Source organism: Lutra lutra, chromosome 3 (assembly GCF_902655055.1).
Source record: "Lutra lutra chromosome 3, mLutLut1.2, whole genome shotgun sequence".
NCBI classification, from domain to species: Eukaryota; Metazoa; Chordata; class Mammalia; order Carnivora; family Mustelidae; genus Lutra; species Lutra lutra.
Window position 1 is genome coordinate 119,020,546 of NC_062280.1, and position 20,785 is coordinate 119,041,330.

General features: G+C 39.3%; 2 protein-coding genes across 9 annotated transcripts in view; both read left to right on the forward strand.

The window, feature by feature from the left end:
- Nucleotides 1-9,387, forward strand: part of IFT88 (intraflagellar transport 88) — a 162,155-nt gene extending 152,768 nt beyond the window's left edge. For 4 of the 5 annotated variants that reach the window (XM_047722866.1, XM_047722862.1, XM_047722863.1 and 1 more), the window contains 2 exons: nucleotides 8,734-8,844; nucleotides 9,081-9,387. In XM_047722866.1, the coding sequence (XP_047578822.1) occupies nucleotides 8,734-8,844; nucleotides 9,081-9,202 (233 nt within the window). In that variant the 3' untranslated portion in view covers nucleotides 9,203-9,387. The remainder of the gene's footprint in view (nucleotides 1-8,733; nucleotides 8,845-9,080) is intronic. The other variant, XM_047722864.1, reaches the window with a different exon arrangement.
- An 8,546-nt stretch (nucleotides 9,388-17,933) lies between these two features.
- Nucleotides 17,934-20,785, forward strand: part of IL17D (interleukin 17D) — a 51,042-nt gene continuing 48,190 nt past the window's right edge. For 2 of the 4 annotated variants that reach the window (XR_007126087.1, XR_007126086.1), the window contains exon 1: nucleotides 17,934-19,405. Coding sequence is in view for 2 of the 4 variants with exons in the window: in XM_047722875.1 (XP_047578831.1) it covers nucleotides 18,322-18,336; nucleotides 19,110-19,405 (311 nt within the window). In the remaining 2 variants the exon portion in view is untranslated. The remainder of the gene's footprint in view (nucleotides 19,406-20,785) is intronic. The other 2 variants (XM_047722875.1, XM_047722874.1) reach the window with 2 other exon arrangements.

Sequence of the window (20,785 nt, forward strand, 5' to 3'; positions counted from 1 at the left end):
GTCATTGGGGAAATGCAAATTAAAGCCACAATTAGATATCCAGTAGAATGACTAAAAAAGACTGAGTATACCAAATGATGGAGAGGATGTGGAGCAATTGTTAATCTCATTCAGTGTTGATAGGAATATAAAATGGTACAACTCTTTTAGAAAGTAGTTTGACAGTTTCTTTTAAATTAAAGTTAGACATATACTTACCATACAACCTAGCTATTCTACTCCTAGGAATTTATTCAAGAGAAATGAAAGTATGTGTCCATGTAAAGACTTGTACAAAAATATTCATAGCTGCTTTATTTCAAATGCCCCCAAACTGGAAACAACAAAAAAAGTCATCAACAAGGGAATAGATAAATTGTGGCATGTCTATGCAACGACTCAGCAATTAAATGGAAGGACACTGTTTTTCACCAAAACAGTGAAAGAAGCCAGTTTTTTTAAAAAGAGCACATACTAAAATATAGTGATGGAAAACATCAATAGTTAACTGAAGATTGGGGTGGATGAATGGGGCAGAGGGTGGGAATGAGGAGTTTCAAAGGGAAAAGAGGAAACTTTGGAGGGTGATAAATTTGATCATAATCCTGATTATAGTGACGGTTTTATGAGACTTCTCAATCTAAACATTAAGTATGTGCTGTTTTTTTTATGTCGATTATAACTCCAGGTAACTAGGGCAGGAACGAGGGTGATCTTTTCCCTTATGCTTCATAGTATAAGGAAGGGGTTTCTGTGTGAGAAACATGGATCAAATCTATTCCTTTGCTAGGACCGTAAAGCATCACATTGCTCTCTCCAATGAACTCTCTTAACTTCAAAAATTCATAATGAATCTTGTAAGCAGCCTCAGCCAAACCTACAAGGAGTCCAGAAATTCTTCCTACAAGGCCCTTTATGGCACAACGTCAGAAATAGCAATGTCATGAGAATGTCATTGTCATGAGCAATGTCAATGAGAATATGGAAAATACTGTGGGAAGGCAGTACGTGGAAGCAGCATTTGCTGGAGAAAATAAACATGTGGTTGAGGATTTGATTACACAGACCCGTGAGGTTTTTTTGCAGACTTTAGATGACCTCACTAGGATGGATACTGAAATGAAAAAGTAAGCTGAGGAAAAGGCCTTAGCTGTTAAAGGAAGAATTAGCTATCCTGATGACATTATTTCAAACGATAATAACTGAATAATGAATACCTCAAGTTGGACTACAGGGAAGATGAATACCTTAAGAACATAATTCAAAATTTGAAGTTCAGCCAAAACAAACAACTAAAGAAGCTCCGAGAAAAGGTGGACGAGGATGAGTGGATAAGCACAGCAGCTGTAATCAATGCATTTTATTCTTCAGGCAGAGATCAGATAGTCTTCCCAGCAGGCATTCTGCAGCTCCCTTTCTTCAGTGCCCAGCAGTCTAACTCATTGAACTACGGGGGTATTGGCACAGTCATAGGACCTGAAATCACCCATGGCTTCGATGATAATGGCAGAAATTGTAACAAGGATGGAGACCTTGTTGACTGGTGGACTCAACAGTCAGCAAATAATTTTAAAGACCAATCCCAATGCATGGTGTATCAGTATGGAAACTCTGGGACCTAGCAGGTGGACAGCATCTCAATGGAATTAATACATGGGAGAAAATATTGCTGATAATGGAGGTATTGGCCAAGCATACAGAGCCTATCAAAATTATGTTAAAAAGAATGTTGAAGAGGGACGCCTGGGTGGCTCAGTTGGTTAAGCAGCTGCCTTCGGCTCAGGTCATGATCCCAGCGTCCTGGGATCGAGTCCCACATCGGGCTCCTTGCTTGGCAGGGAGCCTGCTTCTCCCTCTGCCTCTGCCTGCCACTCTGTCTGCCTGTGCTCACTCTCGCTTCTCTCTCTATGACAAATAAATAAATGAAATCTTAAAAAAAAAAAAAGAATGTTGAAGAAAAATTACTTCCTGGACTTGACCTAAATCACAAACAACTATTCTTGAACTTTACCCAGGTGTGGTGTGGCACCTACGTGCCAGAGTATGCTGTCAATGCCTTTAAAACAGATGTTCACAGTCCAGGGAATTTCAGGATTATTGGAACTTTGCAGAACTCCCTCTGAGTTTTCAGAGGCCTGTCACAAGAATTCGTACATGAATCCAGAAAAGAAATGCCTAGTTTAGTGATCTTCAGAAAAAGAGGTGTGGCACTTGGCTAGACTTGCCAACACCACAGAAATTGGGAGTTCTGTCCATAGAGGTCACTGTAATTACGAGGGGGTAGTTCAGAGATGACAGAGCATCTTATTAGAAATGAAGTTAGGTTATTCTGAAAAAGGTGTGGAGAGAGGAGGGGGGGGTCTGGTGTTTATCAAATCAATCACTTCTTGCTGTATAATGCTTGACCTCTGAGGATACTACCATTCATTTCTGTTTTTCATATGATCTGCCAGTTTGAAAACAGTGTTAACCAGTTGATGTAGACTGGGATTTCTAATCAACAGGAGATTAAAAAGATTGAACCATACAGTTGGCTCCAACAGCACAGCTGCAGCATGAGGGTTAAAAACACATTGCCTAATTACTTACTTTTACTTTTTTTCTTAGCAACATTTTCACTCCTATGGAACTCTTCCAAAGAATTCTTATGTATACTGGGGCCTTAGGACTTAATGTAATTTTAAACTAATTTTACCAATCATCAGTTATTCATTCTGAGATCATTTTAAGCTACTCTTAGGGCTAAAATGAATGTCTGAAACTGGTTTTATTGTACCTGCTTTCACCGATACTGAAATTCTTGGGGCTTCCTGCAATTTTCTAAGCAATTTCTTTTTCTCTCTGTGTGTGTGTCAAAACTTGATCCTTTTAAGAGATTTATAGTAATGTATAAATAATTCTTATATCTAAGTATTAACTACATTTATGACTAAGTAATTATTATTATAGGTAATCATTGAATATTGATGTTTCAGACAGATAAATACTTACAGACAAATATCTGTAAGTGATGCACAAATGAAGATTTGAGACTTTTTAAACTTATCAGTCATATTGATAAAAAGCTTTAAGCACAAGCTCAGGGCTCAGAATTGCCATTGGACAGTTGTCTAAAGCAGGATTTTCCTTGTTGGATAATGTGTTCTGTAAATATCTGTTCAGTCTAATTGATCTATAGTGTTGTTCAAGTTCTCTGTTTCCTTTTGATCTTCTGGCTGGTTGAGCCATTATGGAAAGTAAGATACTGAAATCTCTTTCTATTACCATGTTACTATCTTTTCTTCTTTTAGTTCTGTCAATATTTGCTTCATATATTGAGTGCTCTGCTGTTTAGGTGCATATATAATTGTTATGTCTTCCTGGTGAATTGGTCCTTTGATCATTATATAATGTCCTTCTTTGTCTCTGTGACAGTTTTTGACTTAAAATCTATTTTGCTTGAAATAAGTATGGGCATTCCTGTTCTCTGTCTGTTACCATTTACATGGAAGATCTTTTTTCATCATTTCACTTTTCAGCCTGTGTATGTCATTATATCTAAAGTTAGTCTCTCCTAGATAGCATAGCTGGATCTTTTTTTTAACCCATCAGCTGCTCTAGGTCTTTTTATTGGGGATTTTAATCCATTCATATTTAAAATAATTACAGATAGGGAAGTATTTACTGTTGCCATTTTGTTAATTATTTTGTATGCCTTTAGTTATTTTGTCCTCTTCCTATCTTGCTGCCTTTTGTGTGTCATTGTTTTTTTTTTTTTTCATTTGTTTTTGTTTTTTTTCTAACAACATATTTTGAACCCTTTCTCATTTTCTGTGCATTTTCTGTAGGTATTTTCTTTGTGGTTACCGAGAGAATTACATAAAAGATCCTATAGGTAAAACAATCTATCTTAAACTAATAATAACTTAAATCACATACAAAAACTTCACTCCTTTACATTGCCCCAACACTATGTTATCAATGTTACAAATTACATCTTTGTATAATTTGTATTCATTAAAATAATTTAATGGTTATATTTTATGCTTTTATCTTTTATATTCTATACCTGAATTAAAAGTGATTTATGTACTACCATGACAGTATTACCAGATTCTGTATTTGTCTCTATATTTACCTTTACAGGGAGCTTTATATTTTCTCTCTCTTTTTTTAAGATTTTTATTTATTTATTAGAGAGAGACACAGCAAGAGAGGGAACACAAGAGGGGGAATGGGAGAGGGAGAAGCAGGCTTCCCGCAGAGCAGGGAGCCCAATGTGGGGCTCAATCCCAGGACGCTGGGATCATGACCTGAGCTGAAGGCAGACGCTTAATGCCTGGGCCACCCAGGCACCCCACTTAATATTTTCATATGATATTCTCTTACAGTATAGTATCCTTTTGTGTCAACTTGAAGGATTCCGTTTAGCAGTTCTTGCAGGATAGCTCTAGTGGTGATAAACTCCCCCAGCTTTTGTTTATCCAGGAAAGTCTACTTCTCCATCCTTTTTGAAGGACAGTTTTGCCAAATATAGTATTCTTGGTTGGCAGAGTTTTCTTCTAGCACTTTGAAGATACTATCCTGCTCTCTTATAGCCTGTAATGTTTCTGTTGTGAAATTTCATCATTGTGTGCTAGCTCCCTTTATGATGAATTAGCTTTTTTCTTGCTTGTTTTAAGATTCTTTGTCTGAATTTTCAGTTTGATTATAATGTGTCTCAATGTGCATCTTTTTAGGTCCATCCTATTTGGAGTGCTTTGAGTTGTTAAATTTGGATATTCATTTCCTTTCTCATATATGGGAAGTTTTCATCCATTATTTCTCTCTTTCTGAGATTCCTATAATATGTACATTGATATGTTTAGTCCCAAAATCTGAATTATGTCTCATAATTCTTTTAGGCTTTCTTTACTTTTCTTCATTCTGTTTTCTTTTTGTTCTTCTGATATAGTAATTTCAAATGACCTATCTCTGAGTTCACAGATCTTTATTCTGCCTAATCACATCTGTTTTTGAATACTTGTAGTGAATTCTTCAATCCAGTTATTGTTATTGTATTCTTCAGCCTCAGAATTTCTCTTCGGTTTTTTTTTAGTTTCTATCTCTGTTGATAGTTTACTTTTATTCATGCTTCATTTTCCTAATTTTATTGTGTGTTCTCTTGTAGCACATTGAACTTATTTAAGAAAATTATTTTGGTGAATTTTTTGTCAGGTAATCAATAGGTCTCCGTTTCCTCAGGATCAGTTTCTGAAGATTTGTTTTGTTTCTGTCATTGGGCCGTGTTTTCATGTTTCTTGTGATTTCTTCTTTTGAAAAAACATCCACTTTTCTCTGGTTTTAGGGGGCTGGATTTGTACAAGAGAAACTGTCACAACAAATCAACCCCACTAGAGACTATGGAATTTCTCAAGAGTTTTTATTGGTATGAATATTCTCTCAGCTTCTACATGTAATTTCCTAAATAGAAAGGTTTCTGGATTTGTAATCTCTTGCTTCTTCTGATGTCTTTGGTGCTGCAGGATTTCTAGCACTGCAAAGGCTACTGAGCCCTCTTTTGTTCTCGGCAACCCCATGCATCCAAGATGTGCCAGTTCCCCATTAGTGCTGTGAGTCAGGTGAGACCAGGCCTTTGGAAATCCCCATCACCACCACCACCAAAAGCTGGACTATTGGATGTACATTCCACTCTAATCATCACCCTTGCTCAGGAAGAAGCCATGAGCTAGATACTTTCCCCTGATCACATAGAAGCTACTATGGGCAGTGAGGGAAGGTACTCTGGCAGTGCAACAAACTATCAACCAGGTATTTTGTTTCCTCATCACTCCAAGTCAGTCAAGACAAACCAGTCTTTCACGCAGGTCCCTGAAAAGCCAAAATGTCGGATGTATGTTCCACTCTTCTTTTTCATTCCCAAGGGAGAATCTGCATGGGCTTTTTTTCCCAATCATGAGTTCTTCTGGCTTGTGATAGGGGCTGACACAGTTGAAATCAAATGGCTTTTCTTACCTGTTTCAGTGCAATTGTTCTTTGATTTGAGTTTATCTGGGGTACTGCAACTTCCAACTGGTTTTGGGAGTTCTCATGAAGGTTTTTTGGATTTATTGTATTGTATTTGGAGTATATTGTCAAGTTGGTGTCTTTGTGAGGAAAAAAGATCTGGGGTTTCCTATTCTGCTATCTTGGTGACCACAAAATTAAGTGTTGATATATACTACCATATTAATCTCAGAAATTTTGTTCATTTCACTTACTAAGCTGATATTTTTAAAATCTTGGCCATCTTAATAGTGTTGAATTATGTGAAGGTTTAAATTATGTAATACTTGATACCTACAAAAGAATCAATGTAGCACTCTTAAGTTACAAAGCATATAAAGTTCAAATTAATGAAGCTATCATAAAACATAAACATCATAAGACATTAGAACCAGAACATTACTGTTATGCCTACCTATGTGCTTTTTCCCACACCATCTCCTCCCTTTCTCACAGGGAACCACTGTGAGATTTCTTTTTTATGTTTTATATATATTTAAGTTTATATTTTTTTAGTTTCTCGCCTTTTCACATACAATGCACGCAAACACTGTTTTTAATTTTGCCTTGTTTTTAAACTTTCTAAATGGTATCACTCAGTATGTAGTGTTCTGACTTTTTTTCACTTACTATAAGGCTAAGTAAGTTTAAATACTTTTATATGTTTAATTGACCAATTGTATTGTTTACTTTGGAAATTATCTATATACATTGTCCATTTCATAGGGATATTCTGTTTTTTCTGGTATAGGTAAGTTTCAAGAATCCTTATTACTCTATAAATTCTATGATTCTAAGATTTTTCTCTTATAAAAGTATCATTTATAAGTTTTAGTATTCATTGATTGATAATTCAGATAATAAATTGATCTCCAGATTCTTGGTTTTAGAAGTTACTTGATATTTTAACTTTTCTCTAGGAAATAGTAATTGTTGTTTGTTGTTACAATGAAATGAATATAATAACTTGTTTCATTATTTAGGGATAAAACCCACCCAGACTTACAAATGCTTATTGATCCATTTACAGCTGCCCATGTATGGCAGTGTTACTCCATGAAAGTTGATTGAAAGTGATGAAATGAGGATATTCACAATATACCTTCACTGGTCTTTATAATAGAAAATGTTTAAAAACTATATTCATGGCTTTTCAGTTGGACATTTGAAGTTTTTCTAGGAAGGTCGGTTTTTATTTTTTGAAGTTTGCTTGTTCTACAAGAGTGGAATCCTTTACTATGTTAGAATTTCAGAAGGGCTATGGTTGCCTGAGGGAGATGTCAGGGTTTTCTTTTATTCACATAGGTAACCCATATCTATATGAAAAGTGAAAAAAGAAATACTGCCTAAAGCAATGATTTTCAAATTTTTTGACCTGAGCTCACTTAAGCCCCTTGAAAAATATGCATTTACACTTACAGATGGAAAAGATGGGCCTAAATGTAACAAAAAGTTAGACAGGAGCAAAAAAAATAAAAATATACCAAAATATGTGGACCCATTCAGAGCCTAAATCTAAGGATATTATTGGGGGAAAATGGTAATTTTTTATAAGAACTTAGAGAAGACTTATAATTTTTATGCAGTTGGCCACCATTAAAATGTGGGGATTTTAAAGACCATCTTGTTTTGGTTTATTCCTAGAGACATTATCAGTAAACTGAAATATAAAGTATACTCAGAAAAAAAATGATCAGTAAATGTTGATAGATAATTCTTGTTAAAAGTGAAGCTCCCATAATAGGAAAAAATGACATTGTGGGAATTTTAAGGGAATGAATTAAAAACTGTGGGGCTAGAGGAGTATTTCTTTAAAAAATATAGGGACGCCTGGGTGGCTCAGTTGGTTAAGCAGCTGCCTTCGGCTCGGCTCAGGTCATGATCCCAGCGTCCTGGGATCGAGTCCCACATCGGGCTCCTTGTTTGGCGGGGAGCCTGCTTCTCCCTCTGCCTCTGCCTGCCATTCTGTCTGCCTGTGCTCGCTCGCTCTCCTCTCTCTGACAAATAAATAAAATCTTTAAAAATATATATATAATGGAAATTTAAGGTTAAGAAGCACTACTAATATTTCCTGCTAATGTGAGTCTTCAGCCCTGTCTGAAAATCTTCAGTGATATGGATTGCAATATTTCCCATGGCAGCCAGTCCATATTTGGATGCTATAATCCTTTTAAAGTTTTTCCTTACACTGAGCCAAAATCTATTCTATAGAGGGCAAATCTAATCCTCTCCTACCATGAACATTTTCCAAATGTTCAAAGAAAGTAATTATATGATCTAGGTCCTCTCCTACCCTCTCCTGCTGTTTTTCATTTGATTGATTTTAGGGCCACTCACCAGCCTTGTTAATGAGGTTGATGATACAGCTCATACTGGTCTTATGGCTTCCTATTTGTTTCTCCAGTTGCTCTTTGTTCTTTGCTAGGTTATACTCATCAACATGGTCTCTAACTTCTCACCAGTGAATCTACAAAATTGAAACTTATAACTAAGCATACATGTGAAAGACTACATATAAAGACTACTTTTAAACGATGTTTTATCTATGTTATAGATTCTCAACAAGAGGTTTCTTTGGAGTTTCAGGAAACAGGAATTATATCCCTCAGAAGTTGGCTTCCAAATAAAACAACCTGTTTCTTGGCAAATAAGTGTACTTTAAGATTCATATTGTAATGTTATGTTTTCTCAGCGTATTAAACAAATACATTTTTATCTTTGTGTTTTCAGATAGTGGCCAGATCTGTAGTGCCAGTAGTAAAGGTGAACGACTAAGTGCCAAACTCAGAGCTTTACCTGGGACAAATGAACCTTATGAAAGTAGCAGTAACAAAGAAATAGGCAAGTGCTGGTATTCCCCACCCAGTTCCTACAGCATAACAGGTCTGAAGAAGATTTGGTGAGATGGCAAAAATGTATAATTGGGCATTAAGAATTTTTTATTTACAGACAAAATTTTAAATGACTTGGGGGAGCATTTCTGTTCACTCAGTTCAGTTTAGCTTATGAGACAAATTGGTTTCACATTTGTTGTTTTTCTTTATTATTCTAATACAACAATCTATTTTGAAACCTAGATGCCTCCTATGTGGATCCACTTGGCCCTCAAGTAGAAAGACCAAAAACTGCAGCCAAAAAAAGAATCGATGAGGATGATTTTGCTGATGAAGAATTAGGAGATGATTTGCTTCCTGAATAATATACAATATAAATTTTACTTATTAAGGGAAAGAAATTGCCTTACAAGATATACTTATGTAAAACTTTGGATTTAACACCCAAATTTTAATTTTGTACACTCTCAAAACCTTAAATAAGTGTATTCTGTTTTATGAGATGGGTCTAAAGTTTTGTTTTGTATGGAATAAAGATTTGTGAAACTAATACGTTAGTGACTTCCTTACTCTTGAAAATATTGACCACAGTAAGAAATATATTTTGTAGCACTGACCAGTACTTACACATATGTATAAGTATGTGGGTGTGCTCACAAAAATTTACCCTACAGTACTGTAGTGCATGCTGGTATTTTCTGTGATTTCATTAAAACAAGGTTTTAGCAATGAAAACACTACATTGATTTTATGGTTCACAGCTTGTTTAAAATACGTGTTAGGACATGTCATTGATGGATCTGTAGTTAAGCTTAATTACTTAGAGTTTAGAAACTGTTAAGACTTTAAAAGGTGTGCCTCACAGGAATATAATACCATTAAAACAGTTATGTTTTGGATACTATAGTAAGAGAAAATACCAAGGTCAGGAAAGATGAGGTCGGGCGGGGGGAGACTAAAAAGAGCAGTAAGTGATGTAGGAAGTTTCACATTTGAGGGGAGTGGGACTTCCAGTTCTAAGGAGGATGCAATAGGTCATATTAGGCCAATGCTCCTACTGTAACAAATGGGGGGGGGGGACAACAAATCATTGTAAAAATTACTGGAAAGCTGTGGGAGCAAAAAGATTAAACTAAAATTCCAGACTGGAAAGAGTTCATTCTAGATGAGTTGATGATCTGGCTGTCTTCATCTCTAGAGACATTTGTCAGTTTTGAGCATGGGCTGAAATTGGGGTTGGCCAGAAAAAGGAAGTCTTCTAGGAAAAAAAGAAACTAGCAGAACTTGTAGTTATGTGGTTGTGGTTGGCACAACACACTAAAAACTTCAAGAAGTCCCAAATTTCTGACCAGTTTTCCACAATGGGCATTTGCTGAGCTTTGTGATTGTACTGGAAGTTATAGGGTTTTAAAGTTTTAAAAGTCTAAGAAAGAGATTTAAAGTTAAATCTCCCACAATCTTAGGGTGCTTAGGAGACAAAGTTCTGCTATAGGGAAGGGTTTTCCACAAATAATGCAATTTGTCTACCCTCAAGACATTTGCTATTTTGTGAGCTGTGTGGTGTAGGAGGCTAATGGTCTAAATTCAAAAACCTCCAGGGGCTGATTTGACTCTCTTGCTGTCTTCCACAGTTGAGGAGATAAATCTGCCAGGCTCTTGATCAAAAGCCTGGAAGGATAGACATGAACCAGGGGTGGACTGACTTACAAAAACTGCAACCCAGCCCCAACCCAGCTCAATCCCTGATTGGACTGACATCATTAGTACCAAATCATCTCTGACTAGCAGAAGAAAGAAGAAATTTCTCAGGTAAAAATACCATTTGTAGTTCCCATGGTTCTTATATATATAACATTAGGCATACACTAAGAAATAAAGAGTAAGAAAATAGCCAATAAACAAAAGAAAACATAAATAGAAGAAGGCCATTAGATAATCCAGATAATAGATCTAACAGGCTTTACAATATGATTATTATATTAAATAAAATGGAGAAATATGGACAAAATGGATAAAAAGAGAATTTCATCAGGATACTGGAATCTATGAACAAGAATCAAGGATAACCTAGAACTGAAAGATACAACATTTGAAATTAACTTATTTGGATGGATTTAACAAAGTACTGGACACAGCTAAAGTCAGAATTAGTGAAGCCATCATTAGAAAACATCAAAATTGAAGCACACATGAAATAAGAATGGAAAGAATAAAGTAGATGAACAAATAATCCAGTCAAGAAATGGGCAGAAGACATGAACAGACATTTCTCCAAAGGAAACAAAAATGGCCAACAAACACATGTGCATCAGGGAAATACAAATCAAAACCAGAATGAGATACCACCTCACAGTCAGAATGATTAAAATTAACAAGCCAGGAAACATTAAATGTTGGCAAGGATGCAGAGAAAGGAGAACCTCTTACACTATTGGTAGGAATGCAGGCTGGTACAGCCACTCTGGAAAATAGTATGGAAGTTCTGTTAAAGTCAAAATAGAGCTACCCTATGACCCTGAAATTGTACTGCTAGGTATTTATCCAAAGATACAAATGCAGTGATCCAAAAGGGCAACTGCACCCCAATGTTTATAGCAGCAATGTCCACAAAAGCCAAACTGTGGAAAGAGCTAAAATGTCCATTGACAGATGAATGGATAAAGATGTCATACATACATACATACACACACACAATGGACTATTACTCAGCCATTAAAAAAATGAAATCTTACCTTTTGCAATGATGTTGATGGAACTAGAGGGTATTACGGTAAGTTAATCAGAGAAAGACAATTATCATATGATTTTATTCATATGTGTAATTTAAGAAACAAAACAGGGGATCGTAGGGGAAGGGAGGTCACAAATAAGATGAAATCAGAGAGGGAGACAAACCATAAGAGACTCTTAACTACAGGAAACAAACAGGGTTGCTGGAGGTGAGGTAGATGGGCAGATGGGATAACTAGGTGATGGGCATTAAGGAGGGTACGTGATGTAATGAGCACTGGGTGTTATATGCAACTGATAAATCACTGAACTCTACCTCTGAAATGAATAATATATGTTAATTAATTGAATTTAAATAAAATTAGAAAAATTAGAAAAAGGAATAAAGCAGATGGTAAGAGCAGATAAGAATAAAAAATAAAAATAAAAAATGATAAGAATAAAGAATAAAGCAGATGATAAGATAATCATCTGCTTTATCATCTTATTTAAGCTTTATCATCATTATTTAAGCTGGGTGGCTTAGAGGTTAGGCATCTGTTTTCAGCTCAGGTTATGATCTCAGGGTCCTGGGATTGAGCCACCCATCAGGCTCCATGCTCATCGGGCTCCCTCTAGACCTCCTCTCCACTTGTGCTCTCTCTCTCTCTCTCTCTCTGTCTCAAATAAATAAATAAAATCTTAAAAAAAAAAAAAAAGGCAGGGGTGCCTTAGTGGCTCAGTCCATTAAGTGTCTGCCTTCAGCTCAGGTCATAATCCCAGAGCCTGAGATCGAGCCCCACCTCTGGCTTCCTGCTCAGCAGGGGAGTCTGCTTCTCCCCCACCCCCTGCTCATGCTCTCTCTCTCTCTCTCTTTCAAATGAATGAATAAAATCTTTTTTAAAAAGCAGAAAATTTAAATAAACATAATAGGGCTCTCAGAAAAGAAAGAGAATGGAGTAAAAGTAACATTTGAATAGACAGTGTCTAAAATTATCCCAAATTGATGAAAGGTATCAACCCACAGATGCAGGAAGCTCAGTGAACACAATGAGAATAGATTCAAAGAAAACTACACCCTAGAAATATGTTTAAATGTTGAAAAACAAAGACAAAGAACTGCTTTAAAATAGAATAAAAAGGACACAGTACCTTCAGAGGAACAATAATATTACTTAGGATTGACTTCTCCATAGAAATTATGGAACCAGAAGACAATAGAATAACATCTTTAAAAGTGCTAAAAGAAAAAAAAGAAGAAAAAAAAACCCTGCCAACCTAGAATTCTATTCCAGTGAATATATCTTTCAATATATCATTTCAATGTATCTTTAAGGTTAAAGACTTCTAAGACAAATAAAATTTGAGAAAATGAATTACCATAGACTAGCTCTACAGAAAATACTAAAAGTGTTTCTATAGTCTAAAGGAGAATTATCCTGGAAACCATGAAAGACGGTGAAAAACACCAAAGAGGTAGGGGGATATATAAAAGAATAGTGACTACTTAAAACAACAATAGTAATGATTTGTGGGGTTTTTAACATATATAGAAATAAAATATATAACAATAGTAGCCCAAAGACTGGGAGGAAGTATTAAGTTGCTCTAAGGTTACTATATTGTTCAGATAGTAGCAGACCGTAATGTCAAAGATGCATATTGAAGTCTCTAGAGTAACAACTGAAATAAAAGAATATATGATTAAAAATCTAATAGAATAACTAACAAACACAAAAAGACTGAGAACATCACCATCTTGCAACCACAACAGTAACTGATTCAAGAATCAGTTGTTCTAAAGCAAGTGGAGGAAAGTTTGATGAGAGTGGTATATTTACACAGCCTCAAAGTATTTCCCCTCAAATTACTTATTAATTACAAGAGAGAAGATCCTAATTTTGGATAAATTTGGTGGACACAACCTTAATTTGTGTCCACAAATTTGTGAAAGTAAACAGGACGAATAATAGGACAAACTAAAACCATGTGCCTCCTGATGTGATACACTGAGAGAGCCCAAGATTTCTTAGTTGATCTTCCTGCCAAAAACACCTAACCCAATCCCTACTCATGAGAAGGATCCCAAATTGAGGAATATCCTACAACATCACTGGCTGAATTTTTCAAAAATGTTAAGATCATGGGGTGCCTGGGTGGCTCAGTGGGTTAAGCATCTACGGGTTAAGCATCTGCCTTCAGTTCAGGTCATGATTTCAGGGTCCTGGGATCACACCCCACAACAGGTTCCCTGCTCAGTGGGAATCCTGTGCTCCCTCTCCTACTCCCCCTGCTTGTGTTCCCTGTCTTCCTGTGTCTCTCTCTGTCAAAAATAAATAAATAAAATCTTAAAAAAAGTTAAGATCATGAAAGACAAAAAATATCAGAGGAAATGCTCCAGATTAAAGGAGACAAAGAGACATGTCAATGAAATGTAGTGAATGATCCTCATTCAGATCCTGGACTGGGGAAATCTGTTCTAAAGGACATTATAGGGACAACTTTATATATGAATAGGTCTTTTAGACAATCTATTAGCTGTAAAATTTCCTAATTTTGATAATTACATTGTGGTTACATAACTGAATGCCCTTCTTCCTTAATACATTACCAAAGTATTTTGGAACAAAGGATCCTGATGTCAGAAAAAATATATAATGATAAATGTGGAAAAATGTTAACAATTAATGGATTTGTGTGAAGCGCAAATAGTTATTTGTTCTATTCTTACAACTTTTCTATAAATCTGAAATTATTTCAGAATAGAAGTTTTTTAAGCTAATGAAGGATAAAATATAACAAAAGTACTTGATTCATCCAAAAAAGGCAGGAAAGGAAAAAAGAACAGATGGACAAATAGAAAACAAGTAACAGGATGGTAGGACTTAAACCCAGTTAGTATTTACCCATTAGTAAGTATAAAAAAGTAAGCCAAATTATATTAATAATTACATAATTTACAAGTACATAATTTACTTGTTATAGTAACACATTATTATATATAATTTATGTAAACCCAATTATATTAGTATTTACACATTAGTAAGTATTAAAAAGTAAACCAAATTATGTAAATAATTATATAATTAGTAAATACTAATTGTATTAATAATTATGTTATATTATTAAATACAGTAAGTGTAAAAAGATTAAATATTCCAGTTAAATGACAAAGCTTATCAGACTGGATTAAAAATTAAATCAAACTATATGTTACTTAGAAGAGACACATTTTTTTTTTAAGTCCACATCCATGCTGGGTTTGGAGCCCAATGTGGGACTTGAACTCAAGGCCTAGAGATCAAGACCTGAACTGAGATCAAGAGTCAGATGCTTAACCAACTAAGCCACCCAGGCATCCCAAGAGACATTTTAAGCATAAGGGCACAGACAGATTGAAAATGGAAAGATGGGAAAAGATACACTGTACAAACATTAATCAAAAGGAATAAGGACTAAGGGAGTGGTTAAGTATGTGAAAGTGTGCAAAAATCTAATAATTAGATAAACACAATTGACTTTGGCAATAATTATATCACTTCAACTTTGTTAAAAGTTATTGCAATGAAGTGTTGTGGATAAATAGCCAACTGGGATAGATTGAACAGAAAGTTAAAAATGAGGTTTTGGAGTCAGAGAAGGGACACAACTCAGAACATTTTGTTATAAAAGGAAGCAAATTAGGGGCACCTGGGTGGCTCAGTCAGTTAAGAGGCTGCCTTAGGCTCAAGTCATGATCCCAAGGTCTTGGGATTGGACCCCACATCGGTCTGGCGCTTTGCTCAGCGGGGATCCTTCTCTCTCGACTTCTGCCTGCCGCTCCCCCCTGCTTGTGCTCTCTGTGTCAAATAAATAAATAAAATCTTAAAAAAAAAAAAGTAAGGAAATTAGATGGTTGTTAGAGCAGGAATTGGGGTCAAGGGTTTATCAAATGTATCAGGAAAGAAGGCAGAATATGTGAAAGTGAATGAAAATAGGTTAGTATTCAGTGGTAGAAAAAAAATAGCTTTCATCTGTGGGTATGGAACATTTGGTGAAGGGGGAAATGAGTAGTAGAGATTTGATAGAGAGGAAATGTAAATTAATGATCTTGGTAAAAGGGAATAGAACTGGGAAATGTAATAGATGTGTGTGTTGAATGCTAATCTGAGATTTGTGGTCAGAAATTAGAATGGAGTCTAGTCAACCAAGTTGTATGATTTTAATGGAGTTGGGATTATTGTGAGCAAATATTAAGAGGAAAAAAGGAACAAGGGATTAACGGTGTTTGCAAGGGTGTGATAATAGTGCTGAACCATGAACTCTAAAGTAGACAAAGAAGGAAATAAGGACTCAAGAATGGGATGCTTAGTAGAAAAGTGGTAAGATTAGAAGAACTGATGAGATCAGAGAATAGTGATTATATCAGGGAGTAGCTATTTGAAATCCTATATTTGCATGTAGTGCAGTTATTGGTAATGATAATATCTGGAGTACAACCATATGATTTGATAATTGAGATAAAATGGAAGAAAAGACAATTGGAGCAAAGGTAGTCCTTTAGAATTAATTTGAATAAATTATCTGTGTGGATGTTAGAGGTGCCAGGAATGATAAGCAGGAGTGATGGTAGATCCAGGTGCTAACCAAGAAGGTGGTAGTAATAAAAAGCACTACTGGTGGAAAAATGTGAGTCCTTTAAAGGAAGGAAGGAAGCTTGGGTAACCCAAAAGCTAACTATGGGAGTGCTCAACCTCATGCTGGCTTTCGGAGTTATGGTGCCTAAAAGATTTTTCCCAACAGCTTGGTCTGTTTTAAGTTGTGCCTGGTACTGGAATGGTTGAGTGAATGAGGTGTTGAGAGGGAAGAACTGAGGATGACTTGAGATCAAGATTTTGTAACTACAGGCATGGTGACATCTTCAGTAAAGAACACCAGAGAAGCATTAATTTCTAAGGGAACATGAGGAAGTTGGTTGCCTTTTTCTCATTTTTCTTAAATTTGGATTTAATTATTAACATGTTTATTTCATATGTGCATACATATGTTCAGACTTGAGGGTAACTGATGAAAAATTAGGCAAAACATTTTGCACTTTTTAAAAAAGATTTTATTTATTTGTCAGAGAGAGAGAGCACAAAGCAGGGGAAGCAGCAGGCAGATGGAGAAGCAGGCTCCCCACTGAACAAAGAGCCTGATATGGGGCTGGATCCCAGGATCCTGGGATCATGATCTGAGCCGAAGGCAGAAGCTTAACTGACTGAGCCACCCAGGCATCCCTTTGCACCTGTTTCTAAGAAATTTTCTCAACTCTGTCTAGACTCACAAAGATGAATTTTATGTTCTATAAAATAGGTAAGCATTTTCAGGTGAAACTGTTGGGAAGGAAATACTTTCTATTTCCAACCAACAAAGAAGAGAGAAATTGCTACCAGACAACAACAGGTATTTTGTTGAAAAACATACAGAATTAACAGCCTGGCACAATTAAGTTGTGTCCCCTTGCATATGAAAGGATATTGTAATGAGACATACTGAGTATTCCTAGGAAAACTATGGTGATGATAGTCTCATTCTCCTAGAGGACTCCCACACTTTTTATCAAATACAAAACAAGCAGTATTTAGAGTACTGATCTTTATTCCCATTTTACCAGAAAGATAACAAAGAATATGAACAATTTATCTACTAGTCAGAAAAGAAGTGTTTTATAACCTCAAAACAAATGTTTACTCACCAAGAGCAGCAAATTGCTTAAATTGCTTAAATTGGAGATTTCAGTGGATTTTCAGCAGTAATTCTGAAATTCTTCAGTTACATAATGTTCAAGGCATGTAAAAGTGTTGCTTTTTCTACACAGCACAACTGAAATGTCATTTAATCAAGGAGACCAATACCTTGTAGACAACCAAGGCAGTCAAATACCAAAGCTTCAAACCATTCAGGGAAGCATAAATTACCTATTTTCTACACTTAAAGGGTATCGGTCTTTTGTTTTCATTTTCAAAGAATGACTGCTGTAAAATGGCCATATTCATTAGCCTGCCATTTAAAAAGCATTAATTTGTAGAACAAATGAGCACGTTTTCTTGTGTTCTTGAAGTATAACAGAGTTCCTTCATTTAAATATATTTTTAATTTATTCAGAATATTATTTTACAAAGCTGCTTGCACTTACAGGTATCATGGAGTAGGAATTCTCCAACACTGTAATAGATCAAGTGATGCCCACTCACAGACATAAAAATGCAAGTTGGGGGATTTTAGTACTTTGATTTTAGAGTTGTTAGCAGAGGCACAGAAGGTTCGTTTCATGAGTGTTGAGGGGAAAGGAGAAACGACCTCCTCTCACCCTATTGAAATGTTTTAATCTCTAGTAAATTTATTTCTTTGAACTATGGAGTCTTAGAAGAGGAAGTCGTCCTAAAGAACAGAATCTTCTAGGTTTTAGCTCTTTCTTTTTCCGGATGGCCTGTTCTATTCTCGGAGAGCTTTAATTACTAGAAGAATCTTTTTGCCCTGAGCCAGAATCTGTCTCCCCTAACTTCACAAAGTTGGCCTCACTTTTGAGCTCTGGAGATCTGCAGATCTGCCCAGTTCCTTCCAGGCCTTCAGCCAGACAGGCCAGCGCCAGGGCAGGGCCGCAGCACCTTCGCTAGTCCTCCCCGTCTGCCGCGCAGCACGCAGTTCCGAGCTCGCACTTCCCGGGCCTCGGAAGCCTCCACTTTCAGCGGGTGCGAATCAACGCGGCTGGCCAGCCCTCAGGTGGTGCGGGTCTCTCCTGACAACCGGGGGAATGCCGGGGTTACTGGTGAGTGCATTTCATCAGGGGCAAATGTGCTCCAGTCCCAGAAGCACAGGGTGCAGCCCCAGCTCGTTCCTGAGAACCCGGGCGACGACCTCGTGGCCCCGGCTCGTCGGTGCGCGCCCACGGACGCAGAGGAGGAAACGCCCGAGGAAATTCACTCAAGCCAAGTCCGGTGCTCAGACCGTCGGCACCCAGGGCTGTCCGCGCCGAGACCCCGCGCCGGCCCCTCCTTAGCCGCGCAGCCCCCGCGGGAGGGAGGCGGGCGGATGACGAGGGTGTGGGGGCGTGAGTCTGAGGGCGGCGGGCTCCGGCGTCTCAGGCGCGGGCTCCGGCTCGGCAGGTTCCGTCGCTGACCGGCCGGGCGCTGCAAGCGGAGCGTCGAGGTCGCCGCAGCGGGGGAATGGCGCGTGCGGGGGTAAGTGGCGCAGACGGCCGTCACAGGCACTCGCAGCCCAGGGCGCAGCAGCCCGGCAGGCACACGCATACGCGCACCCCGCAGCCGTCTCCCCCGCGGCCCCCGGCTCGGGGCGGCGGCGGCGGCGGCGGCCCGGGGCGGGCGGGCCGGCGCAGGGCAGGGTCCCGGGGCCCCCGAGGGCGGCGGGCGGGCGGGGGCGGCGCTCGGGGGCCCGTTTGGTCAGCACCCATCCTCCGGGCCCGCCTCACGGTCCGCGACGCGACGGGGGGCGCCCACCGGCTCCCAGACCGCGGCGGGCCGGGCGCGGGCGGGCGCGGGCTCCTCCGCCGCGGGCGGACGCTGAGCGCGGCCTGTCTCGCAGGTCTGGATGCTGGTGGTCGGCGTCCTGCTGGCGTTGGGGCCTGGCCGGGCCGCAGGTGCCCTGAGGGCGAACAGACGCCCGGCACGGCCGCGGGGCTGCGCCGACCGGCCCGAGGAGCTTCTGGAGCAGCTGTACGGGCGGCTGGCGGCGGGCGTGCTCGGCGCCTTCCACCACACGCTGCAGCTGGGGCCGCGGGAGCAAGCGCGTAATGCGAGCTGCCCGGCAGGGGGCAGGCCGGGCGACCGGCGCTTCCGGCCGCCCACCAACCTGCGCAGCGTGTCGCCGTGGGCCTACAGGTGAGCCGCGGGGCCGTGGTGGGGCGGCCAGGGCGGGGCTGGGCGAGGCAGGTGGGATGCGGCGGGTGGGACCTGCGAAAGTGAAGTGGGTGGTGAGGAGGGCGGGGCCGGGCGTGGCAGGCTGGGCGCGAGTGGCGAGGGCAGGTGCGGCGGGGCAGGGCGGGGCGGTCGGGAGTGGCTAGGTGGGTCGCGGAGAGGGAAGGGGATGGGCAGATGTAGCGAGGCAGGGCAGGTAGGGAGGCGGGCGGACCAAGTGCAGAGACTGGCTGGGAGTAATTAATTCCCGCAAAGGTCTCATCACCTCTTGCTGGAGGGAAACCTGCTTCCCGTTATGTACCCTTTCACTATTTAATACGGAGCAGATGTTTCTTGAGTACCTATTTGCCAGGTATATAGTTCAGTGGATTCCGCAAGGGACCAACCTGAGTGATCCGTCATTAGAATTTTGTACAGGAGACCTTGAAGTTCTAGTGTGGCAGTCTGCAGACATTTTTTGAGTGCCTGTGGCGGTGGTCCAGACACTGTTGAGCATTAAACCTTAAGAAGCCCTTCATCTGAGCTTATAGTCTAAGAGAGGAGTGGAGATAATTGGGAAGGAAACAAGGCAGAACACTATTTGACAGAAAAGCTTAAGAGTGTGATAGTGTGAAGTGGTGACGGGGATCAAAATGGCATTTGAAATGTGTTTGGGAGTATAGGCATAACTTTGAGATTGACCTGGTAAAGAGGTCATCTCAGAAGAAAGGAATAACATACAAAGTAGTGAGGCTGGGGTGTTCTAGGGCTTGTGTAGGGAATAGTGTGGCGGGAGTGTCCCCAGCACACATTTATGACTGTCCCCTTCCCTGCTGTTAACTGCTGAGTACCACCGTCCTCAAGGGGCTCAAAGTTCGCTGTACAAGGAGGGAGCCCTCACACTACCACAGACCTGGAAAAGCCCTCACTGAAAAAGCAAGGACAAGTGTGGTTCACAGGGAGAGAGTGCTTATGACAAGAGGGAAGAGATGGAAGAATGGCAAGCACAGGTGTGTTTCTGTGTGGCTGGGAGTGGCAAGAGAGGAGGCTGCAGAGGGGAGCAGAAACTAGATTTGGCCTTAAAAGCAATGCTGGGGGGAGGGTACGTGCTAGGTGAGTGCTGTGAATTGTGTAAGACTGATGAATCACAGACATGTACCCCTGAAACAAATAATACATCATGTGTTAATTAAAAAAAATTAAACAGCAATGCTACAAGTTTGGTATGTATCCTGTAGGATGTTTTTTGATGAAGGAAGTCATGTGACCACTTTGTGTTTTGGTAAGGCACCCCTGATGAGGGATGGATCTGAGGGGAGACACTGGACACAGTGCAGTACTTCCGGCAAAAGGTAGTTAGGGTCT